Source organism: Schistocerca gregaria, chromosome 4, assembly GCF_023897955.1.
Source record: "Schistocerca gregaria isolate iqSchGreg1 chromosome 4, iqSchGreg1.2, whole genome shotgun sequence".
Taxonomy (NCBI): Eukaryota; Metazoa; Arthropoda; class Insecta; order Orthoptera; family Acrididae; genus Schistocerca; species Schistocerca gregaria.
This window is the reverse complement of record NC_064923.1, coordinates 116,613,322-116,634,518: the sequence shown is the minus strand read 5'-3', so window position 1 is coordinate 116,634,518 and position 21,197 is coordinate 116,613,322. Positions and strand designations below refer to the sequence as shown.

At 43.7% G+C, this 21,197-nt stretch overlaps 1 protein-coding gene across 4 annotated transcripts in view; it reads left to right on the top strand.

Moving 5' to 3' along the window:
• LOC126266741 (histone-lysine N-methyltransferase 2D) overlaps nucleotides 1-21,197 on the top strand; it is a 129,536-nt gene that overhangs the window by 8,093 nt on the left and 100,246 nt on the right. For all 4 annotated transcript variants that reach the window (XM_049971231.1, XM_049971229.1, XM_049971230.1 and 1 more), the window contains exon 2: nucleotides 574-691. In XM_049971231.1, coding sequence (XP_049827188.1) covers nucleotides 574-691 — 118 coding nt within the window. The remainder of the gene's footprint in view (nucleotides 1-573; nucleotides 692-21,197) is intronic.

Here is a 21,197-nt window from a genome sequence, read left to right as displayed (position 1 = left end):
AACATGTGCTCGTGTATTTGAGGTTAATTTTGAGGTGAGGTGATTCGAATCCTGGTGGTGGATGAAATTTTCACTCTCATTATGTGGTTGGCAAGGGAAGGAGAGGTGGTGGCATAAAGTTCCTGATCACAAGACTTTGCACCAATTTCCTGGATTAAATCCCAAACCTCCACAGTGTCTCATGACGAGAGGGCATGTGGCACTGTTGATGATGATCAGTCTTTTTCCTTTAGACACGATAAATTAATGAATAAATAATGTCAGTTTTGAATTGAATGGCTCCAACTTAGTTTAGCTCTTATCGTTACCATAATATTTTTTTGTGGTGAACACTTTCATCATAGCAAATTGCTCGATTTTCAAAAATGACAAATTTACAGCAAAAGTATCATATGACTTGTGCTTTTTGCATAATCTTCTGTATAGAAGTTTTTATGTACAAAGCATTGCCAGATCTAGAGGTGATGTACAGTCAGTCATTGTTTTGTAACCTTTTTTGCCTCATTTTATATAGCTACTGTACATTTTGAAAGGGGGATATGTATTGTATTCTCAAATTTTTCTTGTTTTCAGCTATTTCATCAACTACTTCAACAAAACTACAACGTGGGATGACCCTCGATCACGCTATAAGCAACTGGCTCAAAACATTCCACAGCATGTACCTGTTCTTGAGCCTATACCATTACAGGTCTGTTACTGTTTAATTATATATTTCTTTGAATATTTCTAACTGAAGTTATATGCAAATTTTAGTTAGGAAAGTAAAAGCTATTTAATTTAAAATTGTGTAATTTCTAGCTGACAAGAATCGTTTTATAAAGTAAAAATTGGTGTATGTACGATGGACAATAAAGAATGCAATGGAAACAATTCTTCAGTTTTTTTTTTTTTTTTTTTTTTTTTTTTTTTTTTTTTTTTTTTTTTTAAAGGGACTAAACCTGGAGGCTTTCGGCCCCACTATTGCTGTCAGTACTCTCTCTAGGCCTGAGTTCTTTTTAACAATATAAGTCTAGTGCAGAAACTCTGGGGGTAACATGAAGGTCAGCCAGTCAAGTGGCCAGTGTACTGTAAGTCTGCACTTGTGTTAGCTAGTTGCAGCGGCATTTCTAAACATTTTATAAAATAGTCTAAACACATTGTAAGGTAATCGCTAAATTTGATCATCTTCAAAAGTGTGTGTTCTTAAGTGTGGATTTCTGAAGACTCAGAAGTGGATATCCCCTGTTAGCAAGTCAAAAGTAGGAAGATAGCTGAAGGCATCTGATTAAAACAAGCCACTTTTAAAATGTCAAGCTGTTCCATTAGACTGCCAGGGAAAGGGATTAGCAAGAAGAGATGTGTCAGTAATGTTGATGTCATTAGTCAGTGCTGGCTCAGTCTCGTACATGTGGAGGAAGAAATTGGTCGTGATGTTATTTAAGGAACCACTACTGCATTAGGCTGGAATGTATTTGATGAACTGTGGACAACCTAAATCGGGCTGCATGGATGGAGATTTGAAACATGCACTTCCTGAATTGAAGTCCACTGTAAACATGCACTGTGTATCTTAGGCATGTACAAGGTGGAGGAAATAAGTGGCAGGAGACTATTCAGGTTGGTAAATGGAACTGCTGTCACTAAGTAACACTGCAGAGCTAAGTAAGTTATTGTCTGAGTTAATTCAGCTGGCTTGAATTGGAAGGAGAGGAGTGGAGCAAAGAGGAAAGGTGTACTAGCACCAGTGTGATTGTAATTTTCCAATCGCAATTTCACCTACACTTTTAAGGGTGTGAATTTCATGTTCCATATGTGATTTATTCGTTATTTTTTCTTTCCTTCTTTGTGCTTATGATAACACAACTTTTTGAACATCATTGCCCTTGGTCTTATCCTCAATCATTTTCTTTTTCCTCCACCATAGAAATACTGTTTTCCATCTTTAGTATGCTAATATTAAAGGTAACAGAAGAATATGTCAGCAGCATCTTTCTTCCAGTTTTTATCATTCAGGTTTATTTTACTGAGAGACTTAGGAGGGTAGTCACAAAGTTTTAATTATCACTTCAAAGAAGACAAAAGTATACCAGTGAAACTTGATGATGGTGTCGTTCGTCACATTATATTCAGTCTCCAATACAACACATTTTTCGCAAGAGCGGATGACTTGGTGTGCACCTTGATTGTAGAAGTCTGGATTTTGGCTGTTCAATAAACATTTCACCTCAAGAGTCACCTTGTCATCATTCTGGAAGTGCTCCATGCAGTGGTTTCTTCAGCTGAGGAAAGGAGAATAAGTAACTGGGTGCAATGTCAGGAAACCGGAAAGGGGGGGGGGGGGGGTTGTCAAATTTTTATAGCTCAAAGAAATGGCGAATGTATCTGTGTTCTGCACAATGAACTGGGGTGCTGTTGTGGATCCAAAACACCTGCTTGCTCAGCTTCCCACAATGCTTCCTCTGTGACCTCATCAGGAGAGTTCAGTAGTATGCTGCTGTGATGTTTTTGCCCCTTGCGAGCATGATCTGTTAGCACTATACCCTGAAAGTCCCAAAAATACCCAGTTTAATATTGCCTGATGATGGTTGGGTCTTTGCCTCTTTTGAATGCATTTTTCCACTGCTTGTTTTGTTTCAAGGTCACAATGGTAGACCCAGCACTTACCCATGGCAATTAAGTGGCTAATGAAGTGATATGGGTTGGCCTGACACATCTGTAACATTTTGACTGCTGCCTCTGTTTGATGGGCTTTTTGAATGGGTGTGAGCATTCATGTAACCCAGAAGGTGATGACCTTTATTGTGCTCAAAATGCCATGCAAGATGTTGAAAACAGATCCTTTTCTGTCTCTTATTTTTTTCCGCAATTGCTTCAATTGTGATATGCTGGTCTTCAGATACTGGGGTCAGGGGATTCAGTGCATTTAAGGACTGCTGACGTGCATCTCCGACAAAGTTATACAGGGTATCCCAGGAGAAATGGTCAGAGTTCAGTGATGTGACTGGAACTATCATTAGGAGCAAGGAAAAACAATAAATAGTAATCACGGACTCTAAAGTGCATAACTTAAGAGCTTTGAGCACTTCTCCATCTTTGATACTGTTCCTTCTATTGCAAGATCTTTGCTTCCCATATTTTGAGAGGAATAAAATGTAGTAATCATGGGCTCTAAAATGCATACCTTCAAAACTATGTGCACTTTTTCAGCTTTGCTACTGTGAACCACATCACGTCTACAGAAAAAGTGCCCATAGCTCTTTAAGTTATGCATTTTAGAGCCCACATTTACTAGACTTTTTTGTTCCCTACACCTGAAAATTGAACATTTCTCTTGGAATACCCTGTATAACTTTATTATTTTGAAGTGTTAAAATTTGTTACAGGTTTCTTGTGTTTGTGGGCATTCTATTGTGTCTTAGTTTTGCTGATTTTTAGATTCCTTTTCTTTACTTTTAATTTTGCTCCAAATGTTTAGCTTGTATTGTGTTATTGATCTGTTTGTTCTCATAGTGCATCATTATCTAGAGATGCAAGTGCTTGAACTCAGAGGTTCTTTCAATGATATCACAATTATGATTAATCTTAATGGAGAGATAGCACTTTCTTGCTGAATACCACTTTGTTTTACAACATGTGATGTGCATTCTCCACACACAGCAATAAGATATGTGAACCATCTTTACTTTATCTTGCAATGAATCTGACATAATCCTGTTAATTCATTCCCCGGTTATCTTCTGTGAATGATATCAGTAAGATTTTCTTTGTGTAAAAGAACCATCTTGAGATTCTTTCTAAGATTCCAATATTTATTGTATTTCAATCGTTTAGTGTATATGATGTCTGTGTAACTTAGAACTTTCCAAAAATTTGATTCTCCTTTTATTTCTCCATAAACCTGCAATTAAATATTCACCATCTAAAGATTGATTGACATAATGTTCCCAAGATGTATGCTGCTCTTTTTAAATGCCCAAGATCCTGTATACTTAAATACACAATAGAAGTCTCATCCATGTCCATTTCTTCTATTTAAAATGTTTGACAGTAGATCACAAATCCCTGCTGCTGCTGCTGCTGCTGCTGCTGCTGCTGCTGCCACCACCACCACCACCACCACCACTACTACTACTACTACTACTACTACTACTAAGTGTGGTGCGGTTCAGAAATCTGGTGTCAATGGTTTCCTGTGGCCAGTACTGCCCATAAACTCTCAGTATTGTACATCTTGAATGCTTTGTTTACCTATTTTCTGCCTCTCTGATTTGACTTTCTCTCTCCTTTATAGAAGTGAATTGCAGACAGCAATTTCCTCTAACTGCTTTTCCACTGATGATGCTACCTTTCTGAAGAAAGAGACCTTTTTTATTTTGTGAAAAGTCAGTTTCATGTGATTTAATTGTCTTATTTCCTTTCTGCCAATGCCTCTTTGACATAAAGTTGACCTATAAATGGTAGCATTATTTATATTATTAAGGTAAGCTCATTCAGTGGGGTGATGGAGCCATAACAATTATTTTTCTCTTTACAAAGCTCCTTGTTTTTATTTGATTCAGTTTTACGTTGTAATTTATTTCAAGCATTTTTGTGAGACCCAGCTTGAAATTTAACTCTCATTCTTTTTTCGCGATGAGTGTTACAGCATCTGTAAACAATAAGATTCCATTTTGGCATAGAACCTTGATAATGCTACCAGTTTCTGATAGCTTTTATTTTGCTTCGTTCAACCACTTCTAGTGTGTGTTCTTATCTTACAATTTTTCTAGTTTAAGCTTCCCATTGATATCTTCTGAACCTCACTATAGCCATCTATTCTTTATAGAGGTTCTATATCACCTTTTTATTTAATACATACACTGATGAGCCAAAACATTATGATCAGCTGCTTAGTTGCTTGTTGTCCCACCTCTTTAATGCAGTACTGCAACGATTGTGGAATCGCCAAACCTTCGGTAGGTCTCGAGAGGTATTTAGCTCCAAATATACACAGGTCGCTCAGTTCCCAAAATTATGGGCTGGTGGTTTGCAGGTTTGGTGCTTGTGCCCAGTAGCATCCCAGATGTGTTCCTTCGGATGTAGATCAGGCAAATCTGGTGTTGAAGACATCAATATTAGTTTACTGTCAGGCTCCTCAAACCACTGCAACACTATTGTATTATTAACTCATGTACCAAGGAAGCCCAGGAAATGTCACATATTGCACAACACTGCCCCCACTGCTTGCATTTGTGGCTCAGGCCTGTTTCAAGCAGCCACATGACTGGATGACGGTGTATCCAGGCGGGACCATCAACCCGATGTAGCAAGAAAAGTTATTCATCTGACAGGATGACATGTTTCCATTGTTTTACTGTCCAGTTGTGATTATCTTGTGCCCACAAAAACAGTAGCTGACACTGTCATCGAATCAACATCAAAACACAGAGGTCATCTGCTATGAAGTTCTGTGTTTGACAATGTGGACTAAACAGAGCACTCTGCAAAACTTGTGCTGACACCAGCATTCTGTTGTCATCAGAGCCCACAATTTGCTGCCTATCTAACATCCAACATTTTGTGGTCTAAGTGTGGTTGCAACATCCATCCACCAGCTTTGAAGTTTCTGAGATGCTCTTTCCCAGTTGCTGGGTCATAATAATCTGCCCTTTATCGAAGTTGCTTATGTCATTGGATTTGCCCATTGGTGGCCCGTATCATCAGTGGAATGATTCCCATTAGGGCCTGCTGCGATTATGTACGTTCTTTACTGTGTTGTATGTACGCAGTATCCCCAGTGACATTCAGCCTCGCAGTGGTTAGTGCTCATAATCTCCAGTGACATTCAGCCTCGCAGTGGTTAGTGCTCATAATGTTTTGGCTCATCGGTGTGTTTCTCTTACTACATTGATTGACTGACACCACAAAATATTTTGAAGCTAGTTCTTTTTTCACTTCAATATGTGTGTGGGAGCTTTAGATAAGCTTCTGTATTTAATTTTATGACAGAGTTTAGACTTTGTTACTACTACCACGGTTATTGCAGAGTTCTTCAATTAGACTATTTTGTGGTTTCCTTTTCCTATTGCCACCAATTTTCAGACATCAATTTTATTTTCAGGCCCATTTATACTTTTATTTATTATTTTACCAGTTGTCAAGCAACAGTCTAAGTCCAAGTTGGAATACTAACAATATTATGAGATGAAGAAATTGCTACTCACCATAAATTTATCACAGTGAGTTGCAGACCAAGTGAGGTAGTGCAGTGGTTAGTACACTGGAGTCACATTCAGGAGGATGATGGTTCAAACCCGCATCTAACCTTCCAGATATAGGTTTCTGGGATTTCCCAAAACCACTTAAGGCAATTGCTGGGATGGTTCCTGTGAAAGGGCACATCCCATTTGCTTCTCTGTCCTTCCCTAATCTGAGCTTGTTCGCCATCTCTAAAGACTTCATTGTTGATGGGTTGTTGAACACCAATCTCCTCCTCAAGTTGCAGACAGTTAACAAAAGCACTGTTACCCACTGAGCTTTCAGCTAAAGCCTTTTTCAGAAAGGAAAACACACACACACACACACACACACACACACACACACACACACACACACACACATTCACACAAACAAGCACACCTCATTCTCCATACCACACACATTCTATCTGATTCACATTGTATTGTCAGTGTCGTCTGCGTGCAACTCACGGCTACATGACCGTGAAGTTTCTTGGGGCAGCGTTTCGTGCCCTAAATTCTTCCTGCAGATAATTATAATTATTACTGTTGATCACATTTCTTCCTTCAGCCTAGCATATTTTTGCATACATCTGCCTGTTCCTTATGAATTTGTGAATATCAAACTAACCAATCCCCACCCTCTCTCTCTCTTGCATGTATTTTTACTAATTTTTGTGTGCTTTTATTTACTTGTGCATATTTTTATGCATCTGTCTGAATTTTTACATGTCAGCATGTATTTTTACACATCATCTTCTGTTATCCACCTCCCCTCATGACCATCATGCCTTCATTTGCCCATTTCTTACATCATTTCCCTTTCCCCCAACTCCATCCCTGCCACAATGAACCCCTGCCCCATCTTTCTGTTCCAGTTCAGAAAAGTGTCACACGGTGCCACATCCTGTTCCTTAGATGCTGCCTAAACCATGGAATCCTCTCTCCCCACCTCCTCGCCGCCCAAATTGCCTAATCATAAAAATTCCTTTTTCTGTATCCCACTTCTCCTTTCACAGTGACCATCTTTTCAAATGCTACCAATCCCTGTCCCTCAAAACCTGTATTGCACAAATGCACCTCCATGGCACAGACATCCCAAAACCACCTCTACTCTCTCTGCAAGATACTGTTGCTCTGCAATGCCTACTACATACATCACATCTCTGAAATCGAATCCCTTGCCCTCCAGCAATTGGAAAATTTTTCCAGGCACCTTTTCATAGGTCATCCAACCTGCTGACATGCTAGTGCCACCTGGGGGTACCACTATCAAACTCTTATCCCATTCACAGTGTTCCTTCTTGACAACCACTTCACAGCACTCAGACCCTTCCTAGCTGACCTTTTCATCTTGCCACATCCTCTAAATCTGCTACTAAATACTGAGCCAAAACAATCCCAGAAGACTGTGCTAACTTTCCCTCCAAAATCCTCAGCACCATTGAAGTTTCAGTCCTATCCAAAGGCCTCACCTTCAACCCTACACCAAAATTTAATCACATTGGACTTGTCAGAGACCTGCTCTCTTTTGTCCCATCCCTGAAATGGAAACACTTCTTTGCCACCAATCTCTTCAACCAAAGCCAATCTGATACCAACACTGTACGCTCTCTCATTTCATACCACTATCCAACCATGATCCTCTCGGGTCCCACCTAACCACTCGCTGGTCACCTTCGAGGAATACCGTACCTTCAACTTAGCATCATCCTTCCACAGATCCCTCCCTAAGAAACCAGCCTTTCAGCAGGACAACAGACAGCCACATACACACTCAAAACAGATCCTCACCTATTCATCCTACCTGTAGACAAAGGTTCCGTCATTGTCATTATGAATTGCAGTGACTACGTAGCGGAAAACCTGTGCCAATTGTCGGGCTCCTCCACCAATAAATTTTGCAGAGTGATGCCAACCTCTTTCTTGAATCCATTTACCTCTCACTCTTACGACATGCTCCTCAAAATCCACAAACTCAACAATTTTGACTGATTATTGTGCCCTCACTGAAAGAATTTTGGCTCTCATTGATCAACACCTCCAACCAATTGCCAGAAATTTAGCCTCTCATGTCAAAGATATCAATCACTTCCTGCACCAACTCACCACCATTCCCACCCTTTTTTCTCTCGTGGACACCTACTAGTGACTGTTGATGCCCTTTCCTCATGGACCACTACTATTCACTGTTGATGCCCTTTCCTATACACCAACATCCTTAAGCCTGTGGTATTGGTGTTACTGGACACTATCTCTCCCACTGTCTGTCAGATTCTGAACCCACTACCTCATTAATCAAACACCTTACTAACTTTATCGTAACACACAACTGCTTCTACTTTGAAGGGGAGGTAAACAAACATACCCATTGCACTACCATGGGTACCCACATATACCCTCCTATGCCAGCCCGTTCGTGGGCCTCCTAAAGGAAAACTTCCTAGCCTCTCAAAACCCCAATTTGTGGTCTGGTTCAGGTTCATTGATGACATCTTGATGATCTGGACTCAAGACTAAAACTCCCTATCCTCATTCCTTCACATCCACACCACCTTCTCTCCCATCCACTTCACCTTTACCTCTTCAGCCCAGCATGCCACCTTTCTTTGTCACTCTTTGGCAGGTTTGTGCTTGGCTACCGCGAGGCCCCAGCGTTTGCAGCATCTTTCCCCTTCCATGCTGCATGTCTATGATCTTGCTATTCTTTCTCCCCTCACTTGGAGAACATGTCTGGGGTGTTATTGGGAATGTTCTGCATTGTCCGTTGCTGACACAAGAACAGTCTCACCACTGTTTTTCGTTCCCTTTTCCTTTCTTTGTTTTCATTCTTCTGCCCTTCCTCCACTTTGGCATTTGAGGTTCCCCTTTTTCTTCTTTCTCCCTGTGTGCTCCTGAAGGCCGCCCCACGTGTCTGACACGTAACAGGTGACAGGGTAACTTCCCCGCTCTGGGTCAACAGGTAGGGTTCTCACATACCCCTTGGTACAGACCATGACTAGGGAGGGGTGATTGCCTGAGCTGCTACGTGCCCAAATTGCCAATTGGTCCCTCTATCAGGTGTTCCGGATGTACGACCTGAGGTGTGTACAATCACCCAAGGCGGGTGCACTCCCTTGCGAAGGGAGCCCCAGTTGGAAGGAGCGCACCATTGGAGACATGCAGTTGTGGGCAATCTTCTTGCAATGAACCAACCATCTTCACAATCACTGTCTACGCAATTTAAACGGAATGAGGCTAATGATTTGAAGACCATTCCAGCTGCACCATGGTTCTTTGTAGTTCCATGTACTAAAGACGGTCAGTGTTTCACAACAGTCAAACCGTTATTATCCAGAAATGTGTTGCAATTGCCTGCCCTGTGAAACCTTGCTCTCATTTACAGAACGGCACTTTGCTTTTGGAGGCTAAGTCCGATTCTCAAGCACAATAACTGTTTGCTGCCTCACTTCTACATGGCTATCCTGTTTGTGTCAAGGCCCATATAACTTTGAATTCTTCCCTTGGTGTTATTTACACTAGACTGCTTGATAGTCTGACTGAGGCAGATATCCAATCATACCTCTCTGATCAGGCTGTCATTGTTGTTCATCAGGTGGTGAGAAAGGTCGTTCCTCCTTAGTGCCCACACACACTCTTTTTCTCACCTTTGATACAGTGGTGCTTCTGTTTGTTGTGGGGTCGGTGTGTCGAACCTGGGATTCCGGATGGCAGAGCTGAAGCCGGGATAAGATAAAAGCAGGATATGAAATTATCACTGTCCGACCATACATTCCAAACCCATGTGCTGCTACCATTGTCATCGTTTCAACCACACTAGAATGTCTTGTCGACATCCAGCCAAATGTGTAACCTGTTGTAGGGGTGCACACAAGGGTGATTGTCTGCCGTCTTCTCCCCACACTATCAATGATAATGGCCATGCTGCCTCCTCTCTGTATTGTTCTGTGTATCTCGATGAGTGGGCTGTCCACAAGATCTGGGTTAAGGAAAAAGTGCCTTACCTGATAGCTTGCAAGTCATTGGCTAGTCACAAACCCTGCATTCTACTATCTAGCACTTGAAAACATTACTGTTCTTGCTACATCTCGCTCCATAAAGGACATGGCCATGCAGACATACGACCTCACATTCAGCTCTGAGGTTGTGAAATCGCTCAGTGTCAAGGTAGCATCGCCATCTCCTCATCCAGCTGTGCGACAAGCCATAAACTCTCGCTTCAAGGGACAAAGTCACCACCTACACAATCGACAGGCCAGATAGGACAGAAGGAGTACTCCCATGAAGACTTCCTATGTCCGTCCAGCCAACCAACACCTGAGTCGTCTTCTGCTAATCAGAAAGGCTCAAAGAAGTCCAACAAAGGCAAACAATTTTCTCCTTTACTGACTTGAAGATCCTCTTCGGCAGTGTTGCCACATGATATGTTTGCCCAGCATACCACCAACCGTTTTCCTGCATTTGACTCCAAAGACCAACAGCACAAGAACCAAGTCTTTGGACCTCATGGAGCAGGATACTCCTGCTTCTGTGCCCTGTAGCAGTGTGTCTACATGACTGGTTTGAGCTTCCGCATTTCTTCCCGGTCCGATTTGACCTCCCTGAAGATGGCATTACTTCTCGTGGGGGAGTCACACTGCTCGTAGGGGATGACGTTCATAGTCAACCCATCTCCCTGATTACCTGTTTTCAAGCTGTTGCATTTTGCCTTTTCCCTCCTCAACTGACTTTTTCTCTTTGTACCATTCATGTCCCTCTATCATTTGATGTCACCAGGGTAGACTTCCTTCAGCTTACTGGACAACTACCTCACCCATTTCTGCTACTTGGTGACTTTAATGCACATCATCCCCCTTGGCGTTCTACCATAACCTGTCAGAGAGGTGTCCTCTTGGCTGAACTCCTTAATCAGCTTAACCTCTTCTGCCTTAACACAGGAGCACCTACATTCCTTTCCGACTCCTCACACACCTATTTCCATGTGGAACTATCGTTCTGCAGTGCCCAACTTGCCCATCATCTCGAGTGCTCTGTTCTTTCTGACGCCTACTTGAGCGACCATTTCCCATGTGCTATCCGTTTGCTGACTCCTACCCCACCTGCATGCACACCCAAATGTCAGCTTACTAAGGCTGACTGGCGGCATTGCTCCTCCCTGGCGACCTTTGAAGAACAAGATTTCCCCAGCTGTGATGACCAGGTGGAATATATTACAAACACTATCCTTACAACTGCAGAACGTTCCATTTGTCGCACGTCCTCTTTACCACACTGTGTCCCAGTTCCTTGGTGGTCTGAGGCATTTCTAATAGTCATCCTATGATGGCAAACTGCATTCATTATAAACAGATGTGTGCACAATGTCGTCACGTTCTTCAGGATAGCAAAAGAAGCTAGCTGGATTTCATTCACTAGTTACACACCCTCCTCTGTCATGTGGGCCAACCTCTGACAGCTCTATGGGACCAAGATCCATTCCCTAATTTCCAGACTGTCAGTAGCAGATGACCTCATCGTGGATCCTATTGCTATCTCCAACACCTTGGGTTGCCATTTTGCTTAAATTTTGAGCTCTTCCTGCTATTACCCTTCCTTCCTCCATCCGAAACGAGCAGAAGATCATCGGGAAATACCCTTCTCTTCTCAGAATCATGAGTGCTACAATTCCGCCTTTACTGTGAGGGAGCTAGATCGTGCTCTCAGTTCCTCTTGATCATCCACCCCAAGGCCAGACGATGTCCACATTCAGATGTTGCAGCACCCTTTTCTTGCAGGCAAGCACTTTTACGCTTAATACGTACAACCACATCTGGGCAGAGGGCATGTTTCCCGGATGCTGGCATGATGCCAATGTCATACCCATATCTAAGACCAGTAAGGACAAACGCATTTCTTCTAGGTACACCCCTCCTCTCTCACCAGCTGTGTTTGCAAGGTGATGGAATGTATGATTCATGCCCGGATGTTACGGTGGCTCAAATCTCGCAATTTACTAACCACTGCACAGTGTGGATTTCCAGCATGCCGTTCTGCAGTTGACCATCTCGTACTTTGTCCACCCATGTCATGAATGGTTTTCTGCGGAAATCGCAGACTGTGGCTACGTTTTTCGATTTGGAGAAGACCTACGGCACCTGCTGGAGAACTGGTATCCTCCGTACTCTCTACATGTGGGGCTTCCTTGGCCGCCTGCCCTGTTTCCTCCAGGAATTTTTAAAAGACCGAGTTTTCAAAGTGAGTGTGAGTTCTGCCAAGTCGGACACATTTGTCCATGAAAATGGTGTGCCTCAGGGTTCCATCCTGAGTGTCATTCTCTTTGCTATTGCCTCAACCCTATAATGGCCTGTCTCCTGCTCGGCATCTCCGGCTCCCTTTTTTTGATAATTTTGCCATCTGTTACAGTTCTTCACGGACCTGTCTGACTAAGTGGCGTCTTCAGCAATGCATTGGTCATCTTTATCCTGGACCATCGACAATGGAATTCGTTTTTCCACTGACAAAACTGTTTGTGTGAATTCCTGATGGTGCAATTGGTTTCTCCCACCATCTTTACATCTTGGGCCTGTTGCTCTTCCGTTCATTGAAACTACGAAATTCCTGGGGCTCATGCTTGATAGGAAACATTCTTGGCCCTCCCATGTGTCTTAACTGGCAGCCCATTGTACGCATTCCCTCAATGTCCTACGTGTCCTCAATGGTACTTTCTGGTGTGCAGATCGAACTGCCCTCCTCTGTTTGTACTGGTCCCTTGTCTGTTCTAAATTAGACTATGGGTGCTTTGTTTATGTGTCTGCATGTCTAGCCTCTTATGCTGTCTCAACACTATCCACCATCATGGCGTCTGTTTGACTACTGGTGCCATTTGCTCTAGCCCGGTTGAGAGTCTGTATGTCAAAGCTGCTGAACTATCACTGTCGTACTGTCATGACTTTCTCCTCAGCAGGTATGCATGCCATTTGTGTGCCATGCGTGGCCATCCTCCTTCGACCGCCAGTACGGGGTGTGTCCCTCTCCTCTGTTACCTCTTGGAGTCGTCTTTTGGCACATATCCGGTGGCTTTAATTCACATTACCTGCAACTTTCCCAGTGGGTGTGAATCCTTCACAACATTGGCTCTGTGCAGCAGCTCGTGTTCACCTTGGCCTTCATTTGCTTCCTAAGGACACTACTCCAGCCTCGCTCTATCACCTTCAGTTTCACGACTTTCGTATGGAACTTCGTGATAATACCTTTCTGTACACTGATGGCTTTCAGACTGACCATGGTGACAGGTGTGCCTTTGTCTTTGGCCCACACATTTTTCAGTATTAGATTCCGGCACACTGCTCAGTATTTACAGCTAAGCTCTTCGCCCTTTATCAGACCACGGAGTACATCTGGCGACACAGGCTTTTCAGTTGCGTCCTGTGCTCACTCTCTCAATGCCCTTTAAAGTCTCTGTGCGCTGTACAACACCCATCCCCTAGTGCAAAGGGCCCAGGAAAACTGTCACTTGCCTACTCCAGCTGGGGCCACTGTGATGTTTATATGGGTTCCTGGTCATTCGGTCTGTCGGGAAACAAGGGTACTGCCAAGGCTGTAGTCCTCATACCTCAGCCCAGTAGTTCCTGTGTTCCCTCCAATGACCTCTGTGTTGCCGTCTGTCAGGAGATGGTTTCACTTCGGCATCGCCATTGGTGCTCCCTTCATGGGAATAAACATTAGTTCATTAAGCCTGTCCCAGCAGCTCGACGACCTTCTCTCAGCCCTCCTGCCAGGAGGAGGTCATTTTAACGAGGTTGTCTATTGGGCACTGCATTTTTAGCCACCATCATTAGTTAAGTGGTGCTCCCACACCACTTTGTACACATTGTGCCCAAGTTTTAACTGTCTGCCATTTCCTGACGGAATGCCAATTTTTTAACCGTTTACATTCCCGCTTGTGTTTGCCATCTGAGTTATCAGCTGTTATAGCGAACGATGTGCGGGTTGTCAACTGCTTTTTACTTTTTATCTTTTGTAGCAATATGGCAAAGGACATTAAATTTATACTTCAGGACCTCTGTCTCTGTATGATGTCTTTTATAACTCCTTCTCCATGTCCCTGTTTTTAGTTGTCTTCTCTTAGTCAGCTGGGATTAACATATAGTCATTTTTTAACACCTCTCTGTCTTTGTGTTCTATAGTTCTTACATGGGCGCATATGACTCCAGTTGTTTTTGTGCCCTAAAGCGAAACAAAACAAAGAGCCTGCCCAGTGCGGAACTGCATATTTCTAGTGACAAGAACTCTTGCCCAGCATGCTGAAGGCCTCACAAAGGCCTTCACAAACATGTACTATACTGCAGACGTAATCTGCAACATATTCCCTTGACATATCCTCAAATACACCCAATTCCCCCACCATCACCAAGAACCAGCCACAAAGCTCCTCTATCACCTTATATCACCCTGGAATGGAGCAACTGAACCACATCCTTTGCCAGGTCTTTGAATGCCTAAATCATGCCCTGAAATGAGGGATATCCTACCAGAAATTCTTCCTGCCCCTCCTAAAGTGGTGTTCTGCCGCCCAGCTGACTTCTACAACATCCTAGTCCATTACTGTGCCACTACCACTCTCCCGTCCCCAGTTCCAACCTCAACCCCTTGCACAGGGATCATATCCCAGTGGAAGACCCAGATGAAGACTTGCCCTTCTATACATGCACCACTTCTTATTCCAGTCCTGTCGCTGATTTACCCTAGTCCATTACTGTGCCACTACCACTCTCCCGTCCCCATTTCCAACCTCAACCCCTTGCACAGGGATCATATCTCAGTGGAAGACCCAGATGAAGACTTGCCCTTCTATACATGCACCACTTCTTATTCCAGTCCTGTCACTGATTTACCCTATCCTGTCAGAGGCTGATCTGCCTGTGAAAGCGGCCTTGTCATAGGCCAGCTCTGATGCAATCATTGCACAGCTTTTTATATTGGTGTGACTACCAACTAGCTGCCATCAGGGTGAATGACCACTGCCAACTGTGGTCAATAGCAAAGTAGACCACCCTGTGGCACAACATGCAGCTAAACATAACATGCTTGATCTCAGTAGCTGCTTCACAGTCTGGGCAATCTGAATCCTTACTTTCACCACCAGCTTTTCTAGATGGGAGTTATGTTTACAACACATTCTCTGCTCCCGAAATTATACCGGCCTCAACCTACAGTAATCTACTGACCCCACACCCTACATCCAACAGTTTCTGCCCCCCTCTGTCCTATCACCACCTCACGTTACATGTAACCTCACTCTTATAGTGTGCCGTTCTCTGCCAACACACCCACTGGTCATTTCCCCTTTTCCGCTCCTGTCCTTTCCCATGCCTCCCCTCCCGCCCCCCACCATTGCTTCCTGCCACTTTGCCTGGCAGCCTTGTCTTGCTCCCATGTAATACCTGCATGCCCTGCCAGACAGCACTGACTTATCTCACCCCCCCCCCCCCCCCCCCAATATCCCACTATTCCTCCCACTTCCTTGCCCCACTCTTGATATCTGCCTTCATTCATTCATTTCATTCATTCATTCAATGCGACAGATGCATTCTAGCAGCTATTCATGAGGTGTGTGTGTGTGTGTGTGTGTGTGTGTGTGTGTGTGTGTGTGTGTGTGTGTGTGTGTGTGTGTGTGTGTGAGAGAGAGAGAGAGAGAGAGAGAGAGAGAGAGAGAGCACGTGTGTTTCTTGTTCTTACAATGTTATGCAAAATGTCTTGTTTGCTGTCATTCATATTTTTTTGTTTCTTTTCATTGTACCATATAGTTTTCCTTAAGGCCTTGATTCTTGTTCACAGCACACATTTTTTCATAGATTTTTTTTTCCTCTGCTGTTGATATAAGAGTTCCTCAGAATATCCTGTTCTCAACATGTATACTTGTCCCTGTAGATTTTATGCAGGAGTGTATTTATAAGATTTGCCAGTGGGTTGTATTGTGTATTGGGATGCACTTCTCATGCCGAAGAAAACTATGATAAACAAGTGGTTATTGAAATTACAAAAATCAGCTGTTCCCAAGAAGCGTTTGAGAACAGGATGCAAGATTAAGTAAATGTTTGAATTTGCCTATGTGTTGATATCTTCACAAGGAAGTTCATATTGAGCAGTTGCTTTAGTGAATTCGTGAAAGAAATTACTCTGTTCCTTAGGATTTGTCAGCTCAATCGATTGTTTTTGTCGCTTTTCAGCAGAGCATGGAATACCTCAATTGTCTGTGCTGAAGACAAGTATTTCACCACTCCATTGCACACCACTCCATTACACACTGCCCTTTTCCCCCTTTTTTTCACTTCGAAACTTTGCACAATTTTGTTTCGTCACAACAAAATTAGGGGAGTTTCGGAGTGATCTACACATTGTTAGCATTATTGCCTAAAGATGACTACCATGTACAATATAGAATTATTTGCACAGTTTCTGTGACACAAACTTGACATTATGCAGAAGAGCCTCAGTGATACAGTATATATGTAATATAATCGTGCACACTTTCAGTCCCCTCTCCTTTTCTTTAATGTCCCTTCCCTTTATGTATATATTTTCCTGTTATCACAAACAAAGATTCCAAGACTTACCAAGCGGGAAAACGCCGGTAGATATGCACAATGAATAAAACACACAAACACACACACAGAATTTCGAGCTTTCGCAACCGGCGGCTGCTTCGTCAGGAAAGAGGGAAGGAAAAGGAAAGATGAAAGGATGTGGGTTTTAAGGGAGAGGGTAAGGAGTCATTCCAATCCCGGGAGCGGAAAGACTTACCTTAAGGGGGAAAAAAGGATAGGTATATACACGCGCGCACACACACACACACACACACACACACATACACAGACACAAGCAGACATATTTAAAGGCAAAGAGTAAGGGCAGAGATGTAAGTCGAGGCGGAAGTGTGGAGGCAAAGATGTTGAAAGACAGGTGAGGTATGAGCAGCGGCAACTTGAAATTAGCGGAGAGTGAGGCCTGGTGGATAACGAGAAGAGAGGATATATTGAAGGGCAAGTTCCCATCTCCGGAGTTCGGATAGGTTGGTGTTGGTAGGAAGTATCCAGATAACTCGGACGGTGTAACAATGTGCCAAGATGTGCTGGCCGTGCACCAAGGCATGTTTAGCCACAGGGTGATGCTCATTACCATCAAACACTGTCTGCCTGTGTCCATTCATGCAAATGGACAGTTTGTTGCTTGTCATTCCCACATAGAAAGCGTCACAGTGTAGGCAGGTCAGTTGGTAAATCACGTGGGTGCTTACACACGTGGTTCTGCCTTTGATCGTTTACACCTTCCGGGTTACAGGACTGGAGTAGGTGGTAGTGGAAGGGTGCATAGGACAGGTTTTACACCGGGGGCGGTTGCAAGGGTAGGAGCCAGAGGGTAGGGAAGGTGGTTTGGGGATTTCATAGGGATGAACCAAGAGGTTATGAAAGTTAGGTGGACGGCGGAAAGACACTCTTGGTGGAGTGGGGAGGATTTCATGAAGGATGGATCTCATTTCGGGGCAGGATTTTAGGAAGTTGTATCCCTGCTGGAGGGCCATATTCAGAGTCTGATCCAGTCCCGGGAAGTATCCTGTCACAAGTGGGGCACTTTTTTGGTTCTTCTGTGAGAGGTTCTGGGTTTGAGGGGATGAGGAAGTGGCTCTGGTTATCTGCTTCTGTACCAGGTCGGGAGCGTAGTTGCGGGATGCGAAAGCTGTTTTCAGGTTGCTGGTGTAATGGTCCAGGGATTCAGGACTGGAGCAGATTCGTTTGCCACGAAGGCCTAGGCTGTAGGGAAGGGACCGTTTGATATGGAATGGGTGGCAGCTGTCATAATGGAGGTACTGTTGCTTGTTGGTGGGTTTGATGTGGACGGATGTGTGAAGCTGGCCATTAGACAGATGGAGGTCAACGTCAAGGAAAGTGACATGGGATTTGGAGTAGGACCAGGTGAATCTGATGGAAGCAAAGGAGTTGAGGTTGGAGAGGAAATTCAGGAGTTGTTCTTCACTGTGAGTCCAGATCATGAAGATGTCATCAATAAATCTATACCAAACTTTAGGTTGGCAGGCATGGGTAACCAAGAAGGCTTCCTCTAAGCGACCCATAAATAGGTTGGCGTACGAGGGGGCCATCCTAGTACCCATGGCTGTTCCCTTTAATTGTTGGTATGTCTGGCCTTCAAAAGTGAAGAAGTTGTGGGTCAGGATGAAGCTGGCTAAGGTGACGAGGAAAGAGGTTTTAGGTAGGGTGGCAGGTGATCGGCGTGAAAGGAAGTGCTCCATTGCAGCGAGGCCCTGAACGTGCGGGATATTTGTGTATAGGGAAGTGGCATCAATGGTAACAAGGATGGTTTCCGGGGGTAACAGACTGGGTACGGATTCCAGGCGTTCGAGAAAGTGGTTGGTGTCTTTGATGAAGGATGGGAGACTGCATGTAATGGGTTGAAGGTGTTGATCTACGTAGGCAGTGATACGTTCTGTGGAGGCTTGGTAAGCAGCTACAGTGGGGCGGCCGGGATGATTGGGTTTGTGAATTTTAGGAAGTAGGTAGAAGGTAGGAGTGCGAGGTGTCGGTGGGGTCAGGAGTTTGATGGAGTCAGGTGAAAGGTTTTGTAGGGGGCCTAAGGTTCTGAGAATTCCTTGAAGCTCCGCCTGGACATCAGGAATGGGATTACCTTGGCAAACTTTGTATGTAGAGTTGTCTGAAAGCTGACGCAGTCCCTCAGCCACATACTCCCGACGATCAAGTACCACGGTCGTGGAACCCTTGTCAGCCAGAAGAATAATGATGGATCGGTCAGCTTTCAGATCACAGGTAACCTGGGCTTTGGCTGTGGTGATGTTGGGAGTAGGATTAAGGTTTTTCAAGAAAGATTGAGAGGCAAGGCTGGAAGTGAGAAATTCCTGGAAGGTTTGGAGAGGGTGATTTTGAGGAAGAGGAGGTGGGCCCCGATTTGATGGAGGACGGAACTGTTCCAGGTAGGGTTCAATTTGGATAGTGTCTTGGGGAGTTGGATCATTAGGAGTGTGATCAGATTTATTTTTCTTCGTGGCAAAGTGATATTTCCAGCAGAGACTACGAGTGTAGGACAGTAAATCTTTGACAAGGGCAGTTTGGTTGAACCTGGGAGTGGGGCTGAAGGTGAGGCCTTTGGATAGGACAGAGGTTTCGGATTGGGAGAGGGGTTTGGAGGAAAGGTTAACTACTGAATTGGGGTGTTGTGGTTCCAGATTGTGCTGACTAGAATTTAGAGGTGTTGGTGGGAGTTGAGCTGGAAGTGGGAGATTGAGTAGATGGGAGAGACTGCGTCTGTGTGCAATGAGAGGAGGTTGAGGTTTCTTGGAAAGGTTGTGGAGGGTGAGTGAGTTGCCTTTCCAGAGGTGGGAAACCAGGAGATTGGATAGTTTTTTGAGGTGGAGGGTGGCATGCTGTTCTAATTTGCGGTTGGCCTGTAGGAGGATGCTATGTACAGCCGATTTGGTTGTGGGAGAGGAAAGATTGAGGACTTTGATTTGGGATAGGAGTTGACGGGTGTGTTCATTGGCCGAGTCGATGTATAGGTGAAGGATTAGGCGGGTGAGGGCTATGGATTGTGCTGTTTGGAACTGGTATAGGGACTGATGGAAAGAAGGATTGCAGCCAGAGATGGGAACTTTAAGTGTGAGGCCTTTGGGGGTAATGCCAAATTTCAGACAAGCCTGAGTAAATAAAATATGGGAGCGTAATCTGGCTATGGTGAAGGCATGTTTGTGGAGGGAATGTAAATAAAATTTAATGGGGTCGTTGTAGGGATGTTGTGAGGTTGACATGGTATTAGAAGGTGGAAAAGGTAACATGAGGTTAAAGTGAAAATAAGTTTATATAGGGAGAGATAAAGGTGTGAAAAAAGTCGAAAAAGTGTTGGTTTGAGATGAGCTATGTTGATCCTGTGCTGAACTTAGGTTGGTGGACCACAATGGGTGCAAAGGTTAGGTAGTTATGTTGTTTCCAGATCACGTTAAAGGGTGGGGAAATTCAGGAAAATTTCGAAAAAAAATTTTCGAAAAAAGTTTCGAAAGAAAAAAAGAAACAATTTTTCGAATAAAATCTCGAAAAATATGCGTGTAAATGTATTCAAAGGACTGGTTGTGTACTGGCAGGTTATGAGAATGAGGCTAACAATTGTTTGATGAAGAAATAATAACGTTATAATAACTGTTATCAGTTTTATGGAATGTACTACTGCCAGCAGCAGCAAACTCTAATTAGTGTACTCAAATGTGGCCTTGATAACAGAAGTATTGTTGTTTGAATGAGCAATATGAAGCTTGTCCAAAAAGTATTAGACTGTACGTTTTTCCAAACAGTGTAATGACACTACAGCACAACAACGTTGCAGTGTTGGGAGACATTTTCATGTGCTCGGTAGAATATTTGTTCCATCATCGGGTTCCTTATTATTTACCCTTGTATCAGATTTCTTGTTTGTTTAACATTAGTGAACAAAGATGTTCCATCAAATATTGTCAAAAATCAAACAATGGAAAATCCAGGATGGAATGTAACATTATTATGAGAAGGAAAGTTACTACTCACCATATAGCGGCGATGCCAAGTCGCAAATTGGCACAACAAAAAGACAAAACTTTCGGCCATTAAGGTCTTTGTCAACAACACACACACACACACACACACACACACACACACCTGCACCCGTGTGTGTGTGTGTGTGTGTGTGTGTGTGTGTGTGTGTGTGTGTGTGTGTGTGTGTGTGTGTGTGTTGTTGATAAAGGCCTTAATGGCCGCAAGCTGTAATTCTAAGAGTTTTTTTGTTGTGCCTATCTGCGACTCACCATCTTTGCTATATGGTAAATATTGTCAAAAGTTTGACGATTGTCAGAGTACACTTAACAGAGATGATGCCACAGAGGAAACAGAAATAAATGAGTGTTTCATCTGCTTTCAAAATGGTCAGATATTGGGGGAAAGTGACCACTATAGTGGGAGGTCACAA